Source organism: Neovison vison, chromosome 1 (genome assembly GCF_020171115.1).
Source record: "Neovison vison isolate M4711 chromosome 1, ASM_NN_V1, whole genome shotgun sequence".
Taxonomy (NCBI): Eukaryota; Metazoa; Chordata; class Mammalia; order Carnivora; family Mustelidae; genus Neogale; species Neogale vison.
The window spans coordinates 283,940,211-283,960,958 of record NC_058091.1 but is presented as its reverse complement, the minus strand read 5'-3'; the positions used below and the strand labels follow the sequence as shown (position 1 = coordinate 283,960,958).

At 38.5% G+C, this 20,748-nt stretch overlaps 1 protein-coding gene across 1 annotated transcript; it reads left to right on the top strand.

Annotated features, from left to right (window-relative positions):
- Positions 1–388: 388 nt before the first annotated feature.
- On the top strand, positions 389–19,905 carry C1H5orf51 (chromosome 1 C5orf51 homolog). Its single transcript, XM_044232416.1, has 6 exons — positions 389–698; positions 5,575–5,681; positions 8,207–8,350; positions 11,610–11,741; positions 12,620–12,734; positions 18,499–19,905. The coding sequence occupies exons 1-6, from the start codon at positions 599–601 to the stop codon at positions 18,783–18,785; spliced, it is 885 nt and encodes a 294-aa protein (XP_044088351.1). The 5' UTR covers positions 389–598; the 3' UTR covers positions 18,786–19,905.
- The last annotated feature ends 843 nt before the right edge of the window (positions 19,906–20,748 follow it).

The following is a 20,748-nucleotide window of genomic DNA, read 5'->3' as shown; positions in this document are numbered from 1 at the left end:
GGAGCGCCACACCCAGACACACAATAACCCCTTGAAGACTTTTATGTGCCGCAAAGGGGCTGTCAGGCTTTCCATTTCTGACCGGGAGGTTATAATCATTTTATTTTAGGCAACGCCCTCACTACAAGGCCAAATGAGGACAACCCCACTTCCAAAGCTTCCCGTCTGCCCTACAGACTACAGCTGCCTCGGGCCAGAGACCCGACAGCGAGATCCGCCAGCCAACCACCACCAGCCAGTCGCATCCACCCTTTCCCCCAGCGCTCGCGGAGAAAGCTGGCTTCCCATTGGGCCAACGTGAGGGCGTGGACAGCTCCCCGATTGGTTTGGAGGAGGGGGCGGGAGAGAGGCGTTCTCTGACGTCATGCTCGCCGCTAAAGTATACCTCTTGCTCCGGATTATGGGAGGGAGGGGAATTCAGAAAGGGAGAAGATAAACGGTAACCATATTTACCCGCCAGTGTAAGCCCTCTTACGGGGTGGGGGTTCGTTCCCAGCAGCCGGGTGAGCTCCGCCCTCACGCCCCGCCTGCGCCGGGAAATCAGGTGACCGCGGGCTGGCGTAGTCACGTGGCTGGGGCGCGCCCGCCCGTTGTGGCCATGGCGGCCGCTGGTTCCAGTGTGGTGAGGCGAGTGGAAGAGCTCGGGGACCTGGCTCAGGCCCACATACAGCAGCTCAGCGAAGCCGCCGGCGAAGATGGTGAGGGAGCCGAGGAGAGGGGGGCGGGCGGGCCGGCCATAGTTCAAAGCTGGCACTCTATGGCGGTAGAGGCTGGAGGCTTCGGCCTGTGGTCAGTATAGTTCCCAGACCAGAGCTCCCCAGGGTGCTGGGCTTCTAAGCCTCGCTGCAGGGTCGGTTGTCCCCCTCCAGGAACTCACGTTCCCTTATGCTAGGACATTTGCGTCGAAACTGCATCTTTTCATAACCCATGACAACCGCTTACATCTCAGATCCGTGCTGCTTGTCTTTATCTTGCTAGCGACTGGGAAAAGGTTAAGATCTGGATAAAAGTATAGAAGTTTAAATGAGTGTTTGAAGGTGTCTGGTAGTACACAAATCAGCAGTGGTTGTTTTGGATGCAGTGAAGATAGCTAGACGCGCCTAACAGTTCCACTTTTTCATTGCTGCGTTACACATTTCTTCTGATTTGGATTCTGAATCCAACTGTAAATAGTATTCTACGGAAGAGCTTTACATTGGTATAGTTTAGATGATTCTTTCATATACATCATCTCAATTCTCATAAGGGCTCTGTTAGCATTAGAACACTTGTTTGGAAGTGTCTAAATGGTCTTCTTCGGACACACTGGCTTAGAGAATTACCTGGACTGTTACTTCTTCTTCTTATTATTTATTTATTTATAAATTTAGTTTTCTCGACTTTTAGTTTTTAATTTTTTTTATTTTTTAAGATTTTATTTATTCATTTGACAGACGGAAATCACAAGTAGGTGGAGAGGCAGGCAGAGAGAGGAGGAAGCAGGCTCCCCGCCGAGCAGAGAGCCCAATGCGGGGCTTGATCCCAGGACCCTGGGACCATGACCTGAGCTGAAGGCAGAGGCCTCAACCCACTGAGCCACCCAGGCGCCCCTCGACTTTTAGTTTTAAGTCCAATTCTCTTTTATTACATTTCAGCTTCCTATAGGTTCTACATTATTTTCTTTTTGAGTTTTGAGCCATTATGCAGGTAGGTTTTTAAGGTTTTGTGGACTCATTGTCCTCGGACTCACAGGAAAATAGTAGTGAAACATTTTGCCAGATGATTGTTGGTGAATTTATTGAGGAGGGCCCACAATGAAATGGCCCAAGTTCCAGTGAAGATTATTTGCTGGATTATCTTTTCTCAGGAGTATGTTCTTAAAAACCCGACAGATCACCCTGAAGCTGATTTCTTTTTTGGTACCTGGTAAGGGTATCCCAGGGTTCATCTGAATAGTTTTTGGACTGTAGTGGCTATTACCGGAAAGTGTATCCAGATTACCTCTAAATAAACTATACAGTGATCTCCACCTCACCCCCGCTCCATTTAGACCAGTCTAAAGAGATCAAAGAGTGTTTTTATTCATTTATCACTGAACCTGAAAGCCGTTTTCATTTTCCTGTGGAAGAGTTCTTTAATCCAGACTAGAATGAGCAGTGGAAGTAAAAGTAAAGTGCTTTATATTTTTGTGGAGACTTTTATTTTATTTTTTTAAGATTTTATTTATTTATTTGACAGAGAGAAATCACAAGTAGACGGAGAGGCAGGCAGAGAGAGAGAGAGAGAAGCAGGCTCCCTGCTGAGCAGAGAGCCTGACACAGGACTTGATCCCAGGACCCTGAGATCATGACCCGAGCCGAAGGCAGTGGCTTAACCCATTGAGCCACCCAGGCGCCCGGAGTTTTTATTTTTAAAGATTTTATTTTATTTTTTTAAGATTTTATTTATTTGACAGAGATAACAAGTAGGCAGAGAGGCAGACAGGAAGAGAGGGAAGCAGGCTCCCTGCTAAGCAGAGAGCCTCATGTGGGGCTCGATCCCAAGACCCTAGAATCATGACCTGAGCTGAAGGCAGAGGCTTTAACCCACCAAGCCACCCAGGCACCAAAAGATTTTATTTTTAAGTAATCTCTACATACAACATGGGGCTCGAACCTATAACCATAGGATCAAGAGTTGCATGCTCTACCGACTGAGCTAGTCAGGTGCTCCTTGTTGGGACACTTTAAAGTTGTGAAAATTTACTAAAATTAAAATGATAGTGATCCATGTTATGAGCCATTAATCAGTATTAATAGCAAGATATTTTTATTTTATGAAGTTTAAAACGTGGTTTCATGTTTGAACTGAACTTGGCATTCTTTTTTTTTAAGATTTTATTTATTCTAGAGAGAGAAATCAAGAGACAAAGCACGAATAGAGGGGGGAGAGGCAGAGGAAGAAAGAGAAGCAGACTCCCCACTGAACAGGGAACCCAGTGGGTTTGACCCCAGGACTCTGGGATCATGACCTGCATGGAAGGCAGTTGCTTAAGGGACTGAGCCACTCAGCTGCCCCTGAACTTGACATTCTTTTCCACACAACAAAAATAATATTCACTCAAAATGTGCCCTTTAATGTAACAACTATGTATTTTTATTAAGTTATAGGGATTGATAGTTCATATTTTCTACTTCAGATCAGATTAGATGGAATGTGGCTACATATTCCATCTAAGAATGCTCTTTTTATTACCGAGTCAATTTTTGTTTTTTATTTCTCATTGTACAAACATGCTGTGTTTACTATATGGAGGTATACCATGAGGTGGACTTTTTTTCAGGATTATGTAATAATCACTTGTCTGTCCCTTGCCAAGTGTTTCTTTGACTGAATGGTTCTGGTGAAAGTATTGCATTTTATAAACGTTTGCTAAAATATGAGCCATTATCCCCCCTCCACTGTACTTAGAGTTTATGTGAGCTACTCCTTCAGCAATGGCTTACTGAATTCAGTGCAAGTCTTTACATTTAAAATAATCTTGCAGGGGCACCTGGGTGGCTCAGTGGGTTAAGCCACTGCCTTCGGCTCAGGTCATGATCCCAGAGTCCTGGGATCGAGTCCCGCATCGGGCTCTTTGCTCAGAGCTCTCTCTCTCTCTCTCTGCCCGCCTCTCTGCCTACTTGTGATCTCTGTCTGTCAAATAAATAAATTCTTAAAAAAAAATTAAAATAATCTTGCAATTTAAAAAGAAAATACCAACTCAGTTTCTAAAGAAGCACAATAAGGAGTGCCATGTTCCGTATAATTTCACTTCACAGTAGTCTTTATTTTTTTTTCGGGGTTGTATAGATGCTACTTCTGGGCTCTGGAGGGAGTGCAGTGCTAACAAAGTATTTTTCAGTTCATGTGAATAGTGGACTTTAAAAGCAATCAGAGGGGCACCTGGGTGTCTCGGTTTAGCGTCTGCCTCGGGCTCGGGTCATGATCCCAGGGTGAGTCCCACTACGGGCTCCTGCGTGTCAGGGAGTCTGCTGCTCCCTCTCCTTCTGCCCCTGTTCAGTTTCTCTCTCTCTCTCTCTTTCTCTCGCACTCTTTCTCTCAAATAGATAAATAAAATCTTTAAAAAAAAAAAAGCAAAAGCAATCAGAATCTGATTTAGATACAGATTAGGCCTCTTCTAGGAAAACTTGAGGTCATTGTATAATTACCAGCAGACTTCACTAAAGCTGGTAGTGCCTTTTACTTCAACAGTGAACAGCTTAGCTATTTGTATAAGTGCTAAAGCTGAATCAGATGGGCCTGGACCAAGTATTACATTTTCTGTCCATTGGCTAGTGTTGGAAAGGGTTCATATTTCAGAAAGGAAGCACAGAGGGGCAGACTCAAGGACTTTAATATCTTGATGGTGGCTGTGTCTAAATTTGACGTGAGATGGTACAGGGTAGATACCTAGCACCTTGGTATGGACACTTTATAGGTTAGGGAGGAAAAATCCGTAAGAAAAAGTGAAACCGTAGAAGCAAAGGGAATATGACATTAAAGAAGGGGGAGAAGGTGGACAATGTAGAGGGGAGAGAGGGTGAATTGTTTTTAGAGGACATAATAGAATACTCGATTCCTTCTTGGAAAGAATTAGGTAATTTTTTCCATTTCGAGGTTTTTAAAGGAATAAAATATGCAGATTGATTATGTAATTTTAATTAATTGTAACAGCTAATTACATATATAAATACATAGACACGGGATAAAGTTATAATTGCTCAGCTTACATTTTGTGAGGCATTTGATTTAATCCTGTTTTAGAAAATTCATTTATGAAATTACAAGTTCAGTGGAAGCCCTTTGTGTAGATTTATGTATATTGCTTGTACTATTCCAATAAAAGTTATATTTATTACTTAAAACATTGTGTGTGAACATCATAAAAGCAGCATCATGAAAATGAAAATACAAATCGCATTTAAGAAATGACAACTGAATCTAGAAGTCCATTCTAGCTCTCCAGAATAAATTACCATGATAAATTTGTTATGAAGGATTAAGCATTATGATATTTCATGTTTTTTGGGGTTTTTAAAGATTTTTTTCCATTTATTTGACAGAGAGAGACAGTGAGAGAGGGAACAGAAGCAGGGGGAGTGGAAGAGGGAGAAGCAGGCTTCCTGCCAAGGAGGGAGCCCAATTCGGGGCTCAGTCCCAGAACCCTGGGATCATGACCAGAGCTAAAGACAGATGTTTAAGGACTAAGCCACCCAGGCGCCCCAGTACTTATGTTTTACAAAGATATTATTAATACCATGCTGCTTCAGTGCTATAATACAGGATCATTTCAGGTACACTTTTTTTTTTTTTTTTTAAGGTTTTATTTATTTATTTGACAGAGAGAGAGATCACAAGTAGGCAGAGAGGCAGGCAGAGAGAGAGGAGGAAGCAGGCTCCCCGCTGAGCAGAGAGCCCAATGCGGGACTCGATCCCAGGACCCTGAGATCATGACCTGAGCCGAAGGCAGCGGCTTAACCCACTGAGCCACCCAGGCGCCCCTCAGGTACACTTTTTTTCTCTTTAACATTTTGAAACTATATGAACTAATCTTCACGTTTTTATCTCTTACAGATCACTTTCTAATTCGGGCCTCTGCAGCTCTAGAAAAATTGAAACTTCTGTGTGGAGAAGACAAAGAATGTTCAAATCCATCAAATCTTCTAGAACTTTACACACAGGTACTGAAACAGATGTGATTTCTGACATATTATGGAGAAGATTGCCTATATGAGATGACTGACTCTGAAGTTTACATGTGGTGAAACCAGTTTATTCTCTATTTATAAAGTGTTTGACTTGGGGGGCACCTGGCGGACTCAGTTGGTAGACCATGCAGCTTTTCATCTGGAGGTTGTAAGTTAGAGCACCATGTTGGGTGTAGAGATTACTTCTAAATAATAACTTTAAAATAAAAACAAAGTGTTTAATTTTTGTCAAGAAGACACACACACACACACATATATATATATATATATATATACACACACATATGGACTTGAAACTTTGAGGCGATATACAAAAAAGTAAGATTTATTATCTAATGTATTAAGGGAAAAAATCTTGGAGATCACAGAATTGCTTCTCTTCATATATAATTAAGCCAACTCAAATACATGCAATTTCCAAGTTCGTGAAGGTTATTAGGAAAGAATGAAGGTCTCTGTCAAATTCTGATTATTTTTTTCCTCCTGAAATTCATCTTTTCTTAGGATTTTCGACATAACTCTCCTGCAAGTGTCATGTAGGTCTGTAAGATTTTTCTGTACCCCACCCCCATTTTTTACTTTAAAATTCCAGTCACTTTGTGGACAAGATCTATTTTCTTGGTTTTTTCAAACACTACTGAGGCAAGCTGACATTAAGAAACATAATTCCAGGGGCACTGGAATTGCCTTCGGCTCGGGTCATGTTCCCAGGGTCCTGGGGTCAAGCCCCGCATCGGGCTCTCTGCTCAGCAGGGAGCCTGCTTTCCTCTCTCTCTCTCTGCCTGCCTCTCTGCCTACTTGTGATCTCTGTCTGTCAAATAGATAAATAAAATCTTTAAAAAAAAGAAACATAATTCCATTATGTCACTAACATTCCTGTAGCACTTTATAGTTGACAGAGGCAACTGTTTCCCAGGCTCTTACATGATTGCGAAGATATAATAAAGATGAAGTGGTTATAGGAACTAAATTTGGATAAGCTTCCCAAGTGCACACGTGTAGCACTTAGGTGCCTGGCACTCTGTTTTCTATTAGGAAGCTGGGTTCTGCCTTCAGATATCATGGTTCAATGAGCCTGTAAAAACTGTACTCACAAACCCCAAAGGCCCACTGTTATTTGTCAGAGCTTTGCTTGGCTTTCTTTCTCTTTGGAAGACTCAGTGCTTGTTTCATGTCTTTCACGTGGGAGAGTTCTAAACATTTTATTTATTTATTATTAATATATTTTTTTTTGTAGGCTCCATGCCCAACATGGGGCTTTAAACTCATGACCCTGAGACGAAGTGTCACATGCTCTACTGACTGAGCCAGCCAAGTGACCCTAAATGTTTTAATTTACTCCTAAAGATAAGATGAATGGCCTAGAGATATAGATTTAAATTCTCTAGGCTTCCTTGGACCCTAATTTTGGTTCTGAATCAACAGGTAATTATCCATAAGATAATGATCTTGCCCTTTGTGGCTTAAGCCTTCACACAAGAACACTTAGCAATTAAGTAATCCTGTGTGCTAGTTCGTGTTCTGTGTGCTTTACAGATGTTAATTCATTTTATCCTCAAAGCAAGGAGATTTGAAAAGCAATTTCTTCATTTTACTAACAAAAGAAAATAGTCTTCTTGTCCTGGGTTAGTTAGGTGATTAGTGGTAGAACTCAGTTTCCTTAGTCTTGGTCTAATAAATTAAAAAAAGAGAAAGGGTTGGTTAGTTTTAAGGTACTTGAACAGAGCATCCCTGTATTTAGGAATGCTAGGGATTTGGTGTTTAAATTGCATAATGTTGGTGATAATGCTGCCTTTATTGGGTGGCAGGATACATATCACCCAAATGCTGGTTCTGCACTTGAGGAAGCAAATCCTTTGAAGATTAAATATGTAAAACTAGAGCTATTGACCTTAAATTGATATAGCAAGCATTAAGAAAATGTTCAAGAAGTATTATGTGTAAATTGCAAAGAGCATAATAATTTTATTTTTCATAATTATATGTGATTAGCCTATCCAAAGTCTCCATTTTATTTACTTATTTTTTTGAGAGAAGCAAGATCATTAATTCAGTATTTTAGTAAAATACCAATGAAGTTTCCTATAAAGTGCATCTCAGATTATATTGTTCTTTTTTTTTTTTTTTAAAGATTTATTTATTTATTTGACAGACAGAGATCACAAGTAGGCAGAGAGAGAGAGAGAGAGGAAGCAGGCTCTCTGCTGAGCAGAAAGCCCGATGTGGGACTTGATCCCGGGATCCCGAGATCGTGACCTGAGCTGAGCAGCAGCTTAATCCACTAAGCCACCCAGGCGCCCCTCAGATTATATTGTTCTGTATATTTACAGATTCTTTACATATACAGATAATATTTTTTAGACATTTTTTCCAACTTTTCAAATTTAAATATTGTGCTGAAGATTTAACTGTCTAATAAAGCATCTGTATATGTAAGGTTAAACTGTACGAATTACTCATGTTTTTATGAATATTCTTTTTTTTCCCTTTTATTTTAGGCAATTTTGGACATGACATATTTTGAGGAGAACAAACTAGTAGATGAAGATTTTCCTGAAGATTCTTCACAGAAAGTAAAAGAGCTGATCAGTTTTCTTTCAGAACCAGAAATTTTAGTTAAAGAAAATAATATGCATCCAAAAGTAAGTTTTGCAGTCCTGTAAATTATACTGAAATGGTGCTGATTCTTGCTGTATTGCTCTTCAGAGTCTGTAGTTTTTCCTCTGGAATGTGTGTTTGTCTCTGTTTTAAATTAAGATTAAAGGAGTGATACATGAGAGTTTAACACTTCAGACCAGCGTCATAACTAAAGTTTCACATATATGTTGCAGAATATTTGCATGATGGAATTGTGTTGTAATTGATGGTGCCTGATTATTTTCTAAACACAGATATTTGATCTATTCCCTTTACTTTTGCAGGTACTGTTTTCCCTAAAGTCCCCAGTGATCTAATTAGTACATCTCTTATGTCCTTTTTACAGTTCTCATTCCCCTGGACATTTGCTGCTTTCCTTCCCATTGATTACCCCATCTGTTTGAGGTCCTGCAGGCTCCTCTTCATGTCTCAGGGCCTTGCTCTTATTCTTTCCCAGGCATCTCCCCTCTCTGCCATCCTGGAAGGATAGGCCCTTGCCAAGGATACCTTCCTCATCTCTGATCCTTTGTGTTCTGTCTTTGCTTCATAACTTGTTCACATGCTTTTTAGTGTCCTATTTAGATGATTCCAAGATTTTTATCTCTAGACCTGGCTGCTCTTTTAAGCAAATAATTCTTTAACTGCCTGCTGGCTCTCTTTACCTAGGATATTTTTTTTTTCCTCTATGTGTTTATCGGGGGATGCTAACTGTGGAAAAACATAATCCCAAATTTTAAATGATACATCATAGTAAAAGTTTGGTTGATTTATTTTTTTTTTAATAGGGATAAAGAATGAAATCACAACGACCTCATTTTAGAAATCTTAACTCAGGAAATAGCCTTGCTTATTTATTTATTTAAGATTTTATTTATTTGAGAGAGAGAGAAAGAGTGTGTGCACATGTGAGGGAGCAAGAAAGGAGAGAGGAGGGGCAGAGGAAGAAGGACAAGCAGGCTCCTGGCTAAGCGGGATGTGGAACTCCATCCCAGGACGCACGGATCATGACCTGAGCTGGAGGCAGATGCTTAATGCACTGAGCCACCCAGGCGTCACTAAAAGTTCAATTTATTAAAACTGTTTTTTTTATATATCTTCATTATTTTATTCTAGCAGTTGTACAGATAAGTGTGATCTTGTTTCAGGTAACATATTTCTGAAAAGTTACCCTTTTTTAAAATTATTTTTTATTGAGATATTGTTGACATACAATGTCACATTAGTTTCAAGTGTACAAGATAGTGATTCAACAGCTCTGTATGTTATGCTATGCTCATAAGTGTAGCTACATCTTACAAGGCTATTTCAGTACCATTGTACCTTTTTCCCCTGTGACTTAACTCATTCCATAACTGGAAGCCTGTACTCACCTTCACCCAGTTTGCCCATCCCTCTGGCAACCATCATTTTGTTCTCTGTAGTTATGAGTCTGATTCTGCTTTTTGTTTGTTTTTTCTTTTTCTTTTTTTTTTTTTTAGATTCCACATGTTGTGAAATCATATGGTATTTGTCTTTGTCTGTCTGAATTTCACTTAGCATGATACTGAGTCTGCCCATGTTGTCAAAAATGGCAAGATCTCATTCTTTTTTATGGTTGAATAATAATCCTTTGTATATATACACCACATCTTTACCCATTTATCTATAGATGGACATTTGGGTTGCTTCCATATCTTGGCTATTGTAAATCATGCTATAATAAACATAGGAGTGTGTGTATTTTTTTTTTCAAGTTAGTCTTTGCTTTGGGTAAAGACGCACTAATGGAATTACATACTAGTGGATCCATCAGTGGATCAGATGGTAGTTCTGTTTTTAATTTTTTGAGGAACCTCCATATTTTTCTACAGTGGCTGCACTGATTTATATTCCCACCTACAGTGTATGATGATTCCTTTTTCTCCACATCCTTACCAACACTTGTTCTTTTTCTTTTTCTTTTTTTTTTTTTTAAAGATTTTATTTATTTATTTGACAGAAATCACAAGTAGGCAGAGAGGCAGGCAGAGAGAGAGGAGGAGGCAGGCTCCCTCTCGAGCAGAGAGCCCAGTGCAGGGCTGGATCCCAGGACCCCGGGATCATGACCTGAGCCGAAGGCAGAGGCTTTAACCCACTGAGCCACCCAGGCGCCCCCACTTGTTATTTCTTGTCTTTTTGATTCTAGCCATTCTGATAGGTACAAGGTGATATCTCGTTGTTTTGATTTTCATTTCCCTGATGGTTAGTGATGTTGAGCATCTTCATGTGCCCTTTCGCCGTCTCTGTATGTCTTCTTTTGAAAAATATCTGTTCAGGTCCTCTGTTCACTCTTTGGTCAGATGATTTGGTTTTTGTGTGTGTGTGTGTTAAGTTGTATATGTTCTTTTTTTTTTTTTAAAAGATTTTATTTATTTATTTGACAGACACAGATCACAAGTAGGCAGAGAAGCAGGCAGAGAGAGAGGAGGAAGCAAGCTCCCTGCTGAGCAGAGAGCCCCATGTGGGACTCGATCCCAGGACCCTGGGATCATGACCTGAGCCTAAGGCAGAGGCTTTAACCCACTCAGCCAGCCAGGCGCCCCAGTTATATACATTCTTTAATGTTTTGGATATTAACACCTTACTGGATATATCATTTGTACATTCTCCCATTCAGTAGGTTACATTTTGATTTTGCTCATGGTTTCCTTTGCTATGCAGAAGCTTTTTATTTTGGTGTTTTCTCTTTCTTTCTTTATTCTTTCTTTTATGTTTATTTTTGCTTTTGTTTCCCTTGCCCCTGGAGACATACCTAGAAAAGTTTGCTAAGGCCAATATCAGAGAAATTACTGCCTGTGTTTTCTTCTAGGAGTTTTATGGTTTCAGGTCTTACATTGAGATTTGTGATCCATTTTGAGTTTATTTTTGCTTATGGTGTAAGAAAGTAGCCCATTTTTATTCTTTTGCATGTAGCTATCCAGTTTTCCCACACCACTTATTGAGTGAAAGTTATCTTTTTAATTAGGTTATGAAAAATTTTTATTTTAGATGTATTAGAATTAGCTACTAACATACTGAAACATTTATTTTGTAAAAAAAAATGTAAGTAGGAATAGTTATTTTAATTTTCATGTAACAATAGATTTCTATACTTCTGATTCAAAGTAAGGCATTCATATGTAAGTAACTAAGTAAAGGGCAAATTTTGTGAAATGAAAGTTTTCTGAATTGCTCAATATTTTGAAATTAATTTTGATTTTTACAGATGCAAGGTTTCTTTTTTTAGCTGTGTCTTTGTCGTTTCAGCCCTGTGATTTGCTTGGGGATGAACTCCTGGAATGTCTCTCTTGGAGACGGGGAGCCCTACTCTATATGTATTGTCATTCTCTGACCAAAAGGAGGGAGTGGCTCACAAGAAAATCCAATTTGCTTAAAAAGGTAAAAGGGCATTTCTTATACATTTCTGATCATTAACATTTATAGGTTTCAAAAGCTGTCCTTGATGTATTAAGAAAAGTGGTGGAGTCAGTAGTCTGGGTTTATATTCCAGCTCTTTTACTTACTAGCTATGTATTCTTAAACAAATTGGAGTTACTGTGAAGATTAAATAAGATAATGTGAAAGCCTTGCAAACTGGGAAATTCTATGTGCTTTTTTTAAGTTTTGAATTTTTATTTTTTAAAATACAAGCTAGACAGTCTGTATTAATTTCTAAGCATATTTTTGGCCTGAAGGAAACAAACTTGGTTGTGAACTTCTCTGTCAGCAGATCACTCATAAAGAATCACCATGACCCTGCTGCTAGAATACTGTAGCCCTCTGATTCATCTTGGCTTTTCTGAATGAATCAGTAAATCTTAGTGTTAAGTATCACTAGGAAGTCTAACTTGAGTTAATTGTACACATGGTTTATGTGGGCCTGGAAGTGAGAGGTCACACTTGATATAAAAGTTTGATTATAATCTTTCTAAATTATAAGTTGCATACATATTTTAATAAATTGTTATTGAACTCATCTTTATTATCTTTATCCTTTTTTTCCCCGATAACATTTTGGCAAGAATATTACTGAAGCATGTGTTTCTTAGTTAATTTTTTTTTCTCCGTGGTTTTTTGCTAATTGGAGCATTTGGAAGGTTTCATTTATGAAAGTGTTTGGGGGGGTGGGTCCTTCTACCATTGTAATACAATAACCATAAGATAGGTCTACATCTTAGCCAATTTTCTCTTGAGTAAAGAATGGGGAAAATTAGCATTTGAAGTTTCTACAGTTCTACATGTAATACTTGTAATTCTTTGACTTGACTTTCATTTAGTACCTTATTGATGGAATCAGTTACTTGCTACAGATGTTAAATTATCGGTGTCCTGTCCAGTTAAATGAAGGAGTTTCTTTCCAAGACTTAGACACAGCTAAATTACTGAGTGAAGGTAATGTGCTCTCTTTTTGAAGTTTTCTGTTTTGAAGGTTTTTAAAAAATCTTAAGAATATTAGACTTAACTCTGATTTAAATGAATTTCAGGTTACATTATATACCAAAAAATAATAAAAGGGCCTTTAAAAAATTTAAATATCTTCTCCTATAATACAGAAAACTACTGCTAATCTCTTTCTAGCAATTCTGGGAGAGTTATATATCATGCTGCCCTGTCACATAAAAATGGTCTGGAGCTGGTTATGGCATCATCAGGTTCCTACCTTTTTCCTCCATCATCTTCAGAACTACAGCTTATGGCCTCAGAGGGAGACACTTTAGATAGATAGACTACCATGTAAACGCTTCCCAGAGTTGTGTAGCAAGACTTCCCATTGAGGATACTGCATTCTCAGTGTCTCAGGATGCTCTTGGGGCTCCTTTCTTTCTCTTTTTCTTTCTTTATTTTTAAAGATTTTATTTATTTGAGATAAAGAGTGAGAACAACACCAGGAGACAGAAAGGGAGAAGCGGGCTCCCCAGTGAGCAAGGAGCCAGACACAGGACTCAATCCCAGGACCCTGGGATCATGACCTGAGCTGAAGGCAGACGCTTAACTGACTGAGCCACTCAGGTGCCATGCTAGAGCTCCTTTCACCTCACCTATGTTTCAGTCTATAGAATGGCAAAAGGATGTTTCTTTCAGCGAAGACTAAAAGAGCAACCTTCTTAGAAGTTTCTGACACTTAAACTTCCACCTGCATTTCACTGGCAAGAATTTAATCACATGACTTCATACACGTACAAGGGAACCTGGGATGTGCTGGATAGCCCTTTACCTGATACACTGCCATCCCAAATAAAATTATCTCTTAACTGAGAAAGAAGGGAGGAATGAGTATAGGGTGGCAACTGTTAGTTCCTGTCATAAATATCTATGCACTTAAAAATGTTAAGGTTTATATTCCAGCTCTTTTCCTTGCTATGTATTCTTAAACAAATTCGAAGTACTGTGAAGATTAAATAAGATAACGTGAAAGCCTTGCAGACCCAAGTGATGCTCTCATTCATCACTTGGGTTTTAGACTGAGGTGTGAGAGGGAAGAACCACTTATTTTTACCATCTTTTTATAAATGGAGGAACTGAGGTCCTAATAAGCCAGATGATCTGCTAAAGGTCACATACCTGGTGAATAACATTCCATTATATGTGTAAATTGTTTTATACTTCCATCTGAAATCATGATGGGGAAATATCAAATATGGGGAAGAAGAAGAAAACTTAGGGAAAATTCTATAGTGTAATTTTATAAGTATATTTTTAAATATTTTTCTTTGTTAGCTTCTATAGGCTTTTCCATTGAAAACATCGTTTAGAAAAAACAGCATGATTTAAGTATCATTAACATACGACTGGCTACTGAAAGTTATTTCAGTTAATTCAGGCAAGTAATTTGTCCTAAAAATTGTGAATACCAAGTGCCATTCCAGTGGGCATGCTATTTTGACAAACATGGGGTTTTTGACATATTTGTAGGAAGTACTTCTTTTAGATAACTAGTACAATGATTAGCTGCATTGGCAATGGCCTTCTAAAATCTTACCCACCCACATGGATTGATAGAAGAGAAACAGCAGAATTGGCACCAAAGCCTATTTAAAATGAAAGAAAGTAAGAAGATCACCAATTTCCCTTATTCTCCCATTTCTAGTCATAGGGCAGGATACTTTTATGGCCTGGAATTTTCTCTAGGATATTTTTGGTACTGATGTCTTCTCTGTTTTTTTTTTTTTTTTTTTTTTTTAAGATTTTATTTATTTATAAAATATGAGAGAGAGCATGAGCGAGGGAGAAGGTCAGAGGGAGAAGCAGACTCCCCGTGGAGCTGGGAGCCTGATGCAGGACTCGATCCCGGGACTCCGGGATCATGACCTGAGCCAAAGGCAGTTGTCCAACCAACTGAGCCACCCAGGCGTCCCACTGGTGTTTTCTCTTAACTCATAATTGGATTGCACTAGCCCCTAGCTTCCACTGATTCTTCAACAGAAGAATCAAGAGTCTTTCCAGGAAAGAAAAACATATCTGTTCCCTAGCACTTTTGCCATAGGGCTCAGTCCTCTTCTGGTGTTAGCTTCTTGCTGTTATCTAAAGCAGTTTGCTTTTCCCTACTTCTTTTTCAAGATGTAGGTTAGAAGCTAGCAAGCCTGTCTTTCACTCCTGAAACCCCAGTAGAGAGAGGGAAGCATAATTCTGAATAATCCTTAATATTAATTTAAAAAGTTTGTATGAATTACCAAAATATTTTTGTGGCCAGATCTTAATGATAATTTACCCAACTTTGGGTAAAACTCAAAGCACTGAATACTTAGTATGATTGTTATTTCTTTTTCCAAGATGAGAATTATTTTGTCCTCTGAACATTACCTATTATGCCATTAAACTTTCAGCTTTTAAAAATTACCAAATAAAGTCTTCAGTAATCCTCTTTAGGTCATTTCTGAGCCTTATTCTTCTGTGGGCCCTTGTAGAAATAGCCTTGTCAGAATAACTGGAGGCAAGGGATTAAATCAAGTACTCCTGAGCTTGGCATACCCTTGGTTTCTGACCTTTTTCATACCATTGAGGACCTCCCTGGAGCCTTCTCAGCAGCATTTTGGCTCATAGCTTAACCCAGAAATTGGGATTTTAGATCCCTGAAAGAAGCAGCTCTGAACTAGCATTACTAATTGCCTGGTAGCTTGTTAAAAATTAACAGATTTCTGTATACCCCCTGCAGGGTCAGTTCAATATATGGAGTGTGAGAATTTGTTTTTAAGAAGCTCCCATAATCGGCCTGGGTGCCTCAGTGGGTTAAAGCCTCTGCCTTCAACTTGGGTCATGACCCCAGGGTCCCGGGCTCTTTGCTCAGCAGGGAGCCTGCTTCCCTCTCTCTCTCTCTGCCTGCCTCTCTGCCTACTTGTGATCTCTGCCTGTCAAATAAATAAATAACATCTTTTTTTTTTTTTTTTTTTTTTTTAAAAAAGGAAGCTCCTATAATAGGATGCACCAGATTTTAGACCTCACTCTTCCTAGTGGATATCAACCTGGCTACCTTTTTTTTTTTCCTTCCTATAGAAGTCTTTCTGCCCCCATTCTCACTTCATGGGTTATTCTCCTCTTCCCTACCTCCATCCTCCATTATCACATGTGTTTTACCAAGTGCACTGACTTGCATAGTGCAAAGTGGAATGTTTTATTGAAAACCATGCAGAGCATTAAGAGAAAAAATATTGAGTGGGTTAAGCCTCGCCTTCGGCTCAGGTCATGATCTCAGGGTCCTGGGATCGAGTCCCACATTGGGCTCTCTGCTCAGCAGCTTCCCTCTTTCTCTCTCTGCCTGCCTCTCTGCCTATTTCTGATCTCTCTCTGTCAAATAAACAAAATCTTTAAAAAAAATATGAAGGAAAGTTCATAGGAACAAAAACTCTACAGCTACAGGGGGCGCCTGGGTGGCTCAGTGGGTTAAGCCACTGCCTTCGGCTCAGGTCATGATCTCAGGGTCCTGGGATCGAGTCCCACATCGGGCTCTCTGCTCAGCGGGGAGCCTCCTTCCTCCTCTCTCTCTCTCTGCCTGCCTCTCTGCCTCTCTCTGTCAAATAAATAAATAAAATCTTTGGAAGAAAAAAAAAAAAACTCTACAGCTACAGAGTAGTGGAATCCTTGGGGAAGTTGAAAGGGAGAAAGTACCTAATTTACATTGTTCATCTCTTCTGTTGATACTTAACAGCAGTAGCTTAGCATAGTCTCTGGATCAAAATCACCAGAAGTGCTACGACTTTGTGAAAAATGCACATTCTCAGGCTCAACCCTATACTCGAATCTGAAGCTCTAGAGTTGGGGGTGCAGCAATCAACATGTTAGCATGTCCAGGTAATCCTAATGTAGGCTCAAGTTTGAGAAAACCACTCTTCAGCATATAGCCATTCATTCTCTCTAGTAACATTTTTTCACGGGGTACCTGTGTACCCTGTTCAGCAGTCACTCCTTGTTAATAGAAAGAATGAGGCTTAGACTTGGGCGCAAATTGGATCCCATATGTCCCCTAGGCAAACACTCCTCTCATCATTCCCAAGCGGCTTCACTTTGTGAGACATACTTCTGTTCGTCCTCCAAAGCTCTATCCTGCTTAAAAGTTCATCCTTCCCTCCATTTTTGTTTCTATCTTTTTACTCCCCTCTACCATTCTTTTTAGGAGGAATTAGACAAGGTATAGGATCACAAAAATAAAAACAACATGCATTCAACAAAATGCCATAACTCATACAAAATATAATTCTGAATAACATCTAATGCTTCCTCTCTGAGGTTTATGATCTTTTAACTAAAGGAATAGTGAAAAGAAATGGTTATATTTATTAATATCTATGTATCATTTACAATAATAAGTGTTTATACTTAAACATAGTACATAGCACTTTTACAATATGTATATAATGTTTTATTCATAGAAAGCATAATTAATGTAGAGTAGCCTATCATTTTCATGAACGTAGGCCTCAGATTCTACTCTTAAGTGACTATTTCTTTTATTGATGGTTTAACGAGTCATCTCTCCTGCTAACCCTGTTTTTCTCTTGGTGGTACTAGAACTTCAATTTGAGGTGAAGTGAAGGGGATAACTGGAGGGATAAATTCTGAGATTAAAAAGCTTGCAGTAGATTCAAGATAATAGAGACTATGATAGATTTGAATGTTGGATATTTCTTCTATTTGTATATCTCTGGTACCATCATAGTCATTTCTGATGAGCCATATTAGGTGAGCAGCTGAGATTATGATACTCATTGATGTGAGGTAAACTTTTCTAATCATACGTTAGAGTAAATCATTTATTTGTATTCTAGCAGCTTCGAGAAGTTAATGTATCTTAATAGCATTTTTTGGTTTCTAAAACTCTTTTATATATTTTTATTTATGTATTCCTTAAGACAACTCCATAAAATAAGGATTTTTTCAGATTTGCAAACCTAGGCTCAAAGTTTTTCAAAATCATAGTCCATAATTTATACCCAAATCTTTTGATTCTAGGTCTATATGTCTACCAAATTAATATACTTAGTGTGCCATAAATATTTAATTATATAATTACTTTATTTCATAATAAGAATGCTTTTAATTCTTGATGGCAACCCTACATTGTATTCCTTTTTCCTGGGGAGTATAAAGTATCTTGGATGTAATTTAACATCCTTCATAATTTAGAATTATATGGCCTCCTAGGGTTATATTTATGTATGATAATTTCTGTAGCCTCTTATAGAAATACAGGAGGTGTAGAATACTTGACTGGAACTGTATTGCGGATCCTAGAATATATCCCAAAATAAAAGTTGTCTTCATGGATGAGATTTAGGGAGTCTCCAAATACTCTGAAATTTTATGGAGAATTTGGGGTATATATTCCGGGAGAGGTTCCATTGATTATATTAGCTTCTCAGAGAGGGACTAAAGAGAATCCTCTAAAGGTTAAGAACAAATGGTCTAAATAATTATATTTTTAAAAAATTCTCTGACAGTACCCTGGGGGGTGCGGGTGATGGACCTCTTTTATAAGTAAATAGAGATAGAGATGCCAATTACATAAAGAATGTATTAGTGATAATTCAGCTTTTCTCGGGTAATTGTTAAATGAAGAGGAAAAATGCTTAATGACATAAAAGGAATTGATTAGAGTTTAAGTAGCCAGGTTATCTTTTTAAACATTTAAATTCTAATTTCTCAACCTAAATGATTTTCCCAGGAATATTTAGTGACATTCATTTGCTGGCTATGATGTACAGTGGAGAAATGTGTTACTGGGGATTGAAGCATTGTGCAGATCAACAGCCAGAAAATCACGAAGTGGATTCTGGTGTTTCTGGAGCAAGCTACACAACACAAAAAGAACCTCTGGATTTCCGAGAAGTAGGAGAAAAAATTTTGAAAAAGTATGTATTTGTGTGTGAAGGACCCCTGAAAGAGCAAGAATGGAATACAACAAATGCAAAACAAATTTTAAACTTTTTTCAGCATCACACTAACCAGTAAGTTATCTATTCTTTTCCAAGAGGAAAACAAAACAACCCATGAAATGGAAAAGTTCCAGAAAAGAAGACATATTGACACTGTTTAAGAATGTTACACTACATAAAGATACCCAGCGTGGTTACCTATTTTTAATGCCATCACCATTTTTCATTATATATTTTTAAATCTATGAAAGAACGATTCTTTAATGTTTAAGATGGCATGTATGTTATTCTAACTCAGCCTGAACTGCAGATGTTCTGTAACTAATAATAAGTAGGATTAGAGTTTAGCTTTATAAGTTTTAATTATTAGCTTTTTTGTGACATAAATTGACCATTTCAAATATCTTCAGATTATTTTTAAATCTGTCTTGAAGTTTGCTGTGCTTCAGAGATTAAAATCAAGTCACCTCATTGCTTTAGATATATTCTAAAAATGTAAAAATTGGCAAAATAAAAAATTATGACTAGTATTCAGACTCCATTTCCAGAATAGATAAATAATGAAAGATGCCACAAAAGAAATGTTTCATTTTTTGTTTTACCATTACTCATGGCATTTACAATTTTTATGCTATTGGGCATTATGTAAAAATTTTCAAGTGATTTTCCAATTTTATTTAAAAGAAAATGGATGGTTTATCAAATGAGTAATGAAGATGAAATCAAGTTAGGTTAGTCCATCATTAACTCGTTTGTGTTTAGAGTGCCCCTTTTCATAGGTATTGAAATTTTAATATTTTTGTCTTTAATAGTAGAGATGAGTGATAAAGGCCAGAGAACCTAACTTGCTATCTTGCTTATTGTCTACCTCAACTCCTATTGTCTTCTTGGGATGATCTAATAATTTGCTGATATCCTTGACTTCTGTACCAGTGACTTCATCACATTCCAGGAACTTAACTCCCATGGCTACACCTTGAATGAATATCACCATCCTGAGTTTTTCTTTCTGAAATCTTAAATTTCAGTAATTGATGATAATTCATGTCTTTCCAGCTTTTCACTTCCTCATTTTTACTGATTTTTCTTTCTCCTTTATTTCTACTCTATCTCTTTAGCTTCTTCACAGCCCCTTTTTCTTTTCTTTTTTTTTTTTTAACTATTTTATTTATTTATTTTTGACAGAGAGAGACACAGTGAGATAGGGAACAGAAGCAAGGGGAGTGGGAGAGGGAGAAGCAGGCCTCCCGTTGAGCAAGGAGCCTGATGTGGGGTTCGATCCCAGGACCCTGGGATCATGACCTGAGCTGAAGGCAGACGCTTAACGATTGAGCCACCCAGGTGCCCCCACAGCCCCTTTTTCTTGAGTGTTCTTCCTTCTCCTAAACCATCAGCCCCTTTGAGATTTTCTTCCTTCCCTATCCAACCTCAGCCTAATATGGGATACCAGATGAAGTACTCTTCACAGTCCCTTCAAGTCCATTGTCCCCTTGTCCTTCAGTCTGACCATTCTGCAAGTGTCAGTGTTGAATTAATCCTGTCACCCACCTTTTCTGGAATGCTGCATCCCATGTGAAATACATGCAGCCATTGAAAGTGTAATCCCTATAAGTACCTCAGCTTCGACTTTAGGAGAGCCCTCAGTACAAGCCTTCTGTTTGTTTCTGGTGTGGCTCCTCTCCTTCTACCATGGTGACTAATTGAAACCTCTCACTTTCCTCATGAGGTCCTCTGTTCCATCCTCTCCCATAGCATATGGCTCTTGGTCCTATCTTACAGAAATTTAAGACTATGAGGACGTAAACTTCTATTTCTTGGCTTTGCCCTACTCATTTTCCCCATTTTTAGAAGGAAAGAGATTGCCTGCACGTTGTTGAAAGCCAGTCTCTGCCTTTCCTCATTTCCCCGGGGGCTTCTTTTTTTTTCTGCCTACCTTTTAGGTATTGGTCTTCCCATGGAGGTCTATCCTTTTTCTCTTTATCCCTCTTCTCCCCCTTTTCCTTTCTCTCTCTCTCTCTCTCTCTCTCTTTTTTAAACTT

What these genes read in the sequence shown, in the direction of transcription:
- C1H5orf51 (XM_044232416.1), top strand. Translation starts at nt 599, where the DNA reads ATGGCGGCCGCTGGTTCCAGTGTGGTGAGGCGAGTGGAAGAGCTCGGG. An exon ending in AAAATAATATGCATCCAAAA is followed by an intron (nt 8,351 to 11,609) that starts GTAAGTTTTGCA and finishes TTGTCGTTTCAG; the next exon opens with CCCTGTGATTTGCTTGGGGA. An exon ending in AGCTAAATTACTGAGTGAAG is followed by an intron (nt 12,735 to 18,498) that starts GTAATGTGCTCT and finishes TGATTTTCCCAG; the next exon opens with GAATATTTAGTGACATTCAT.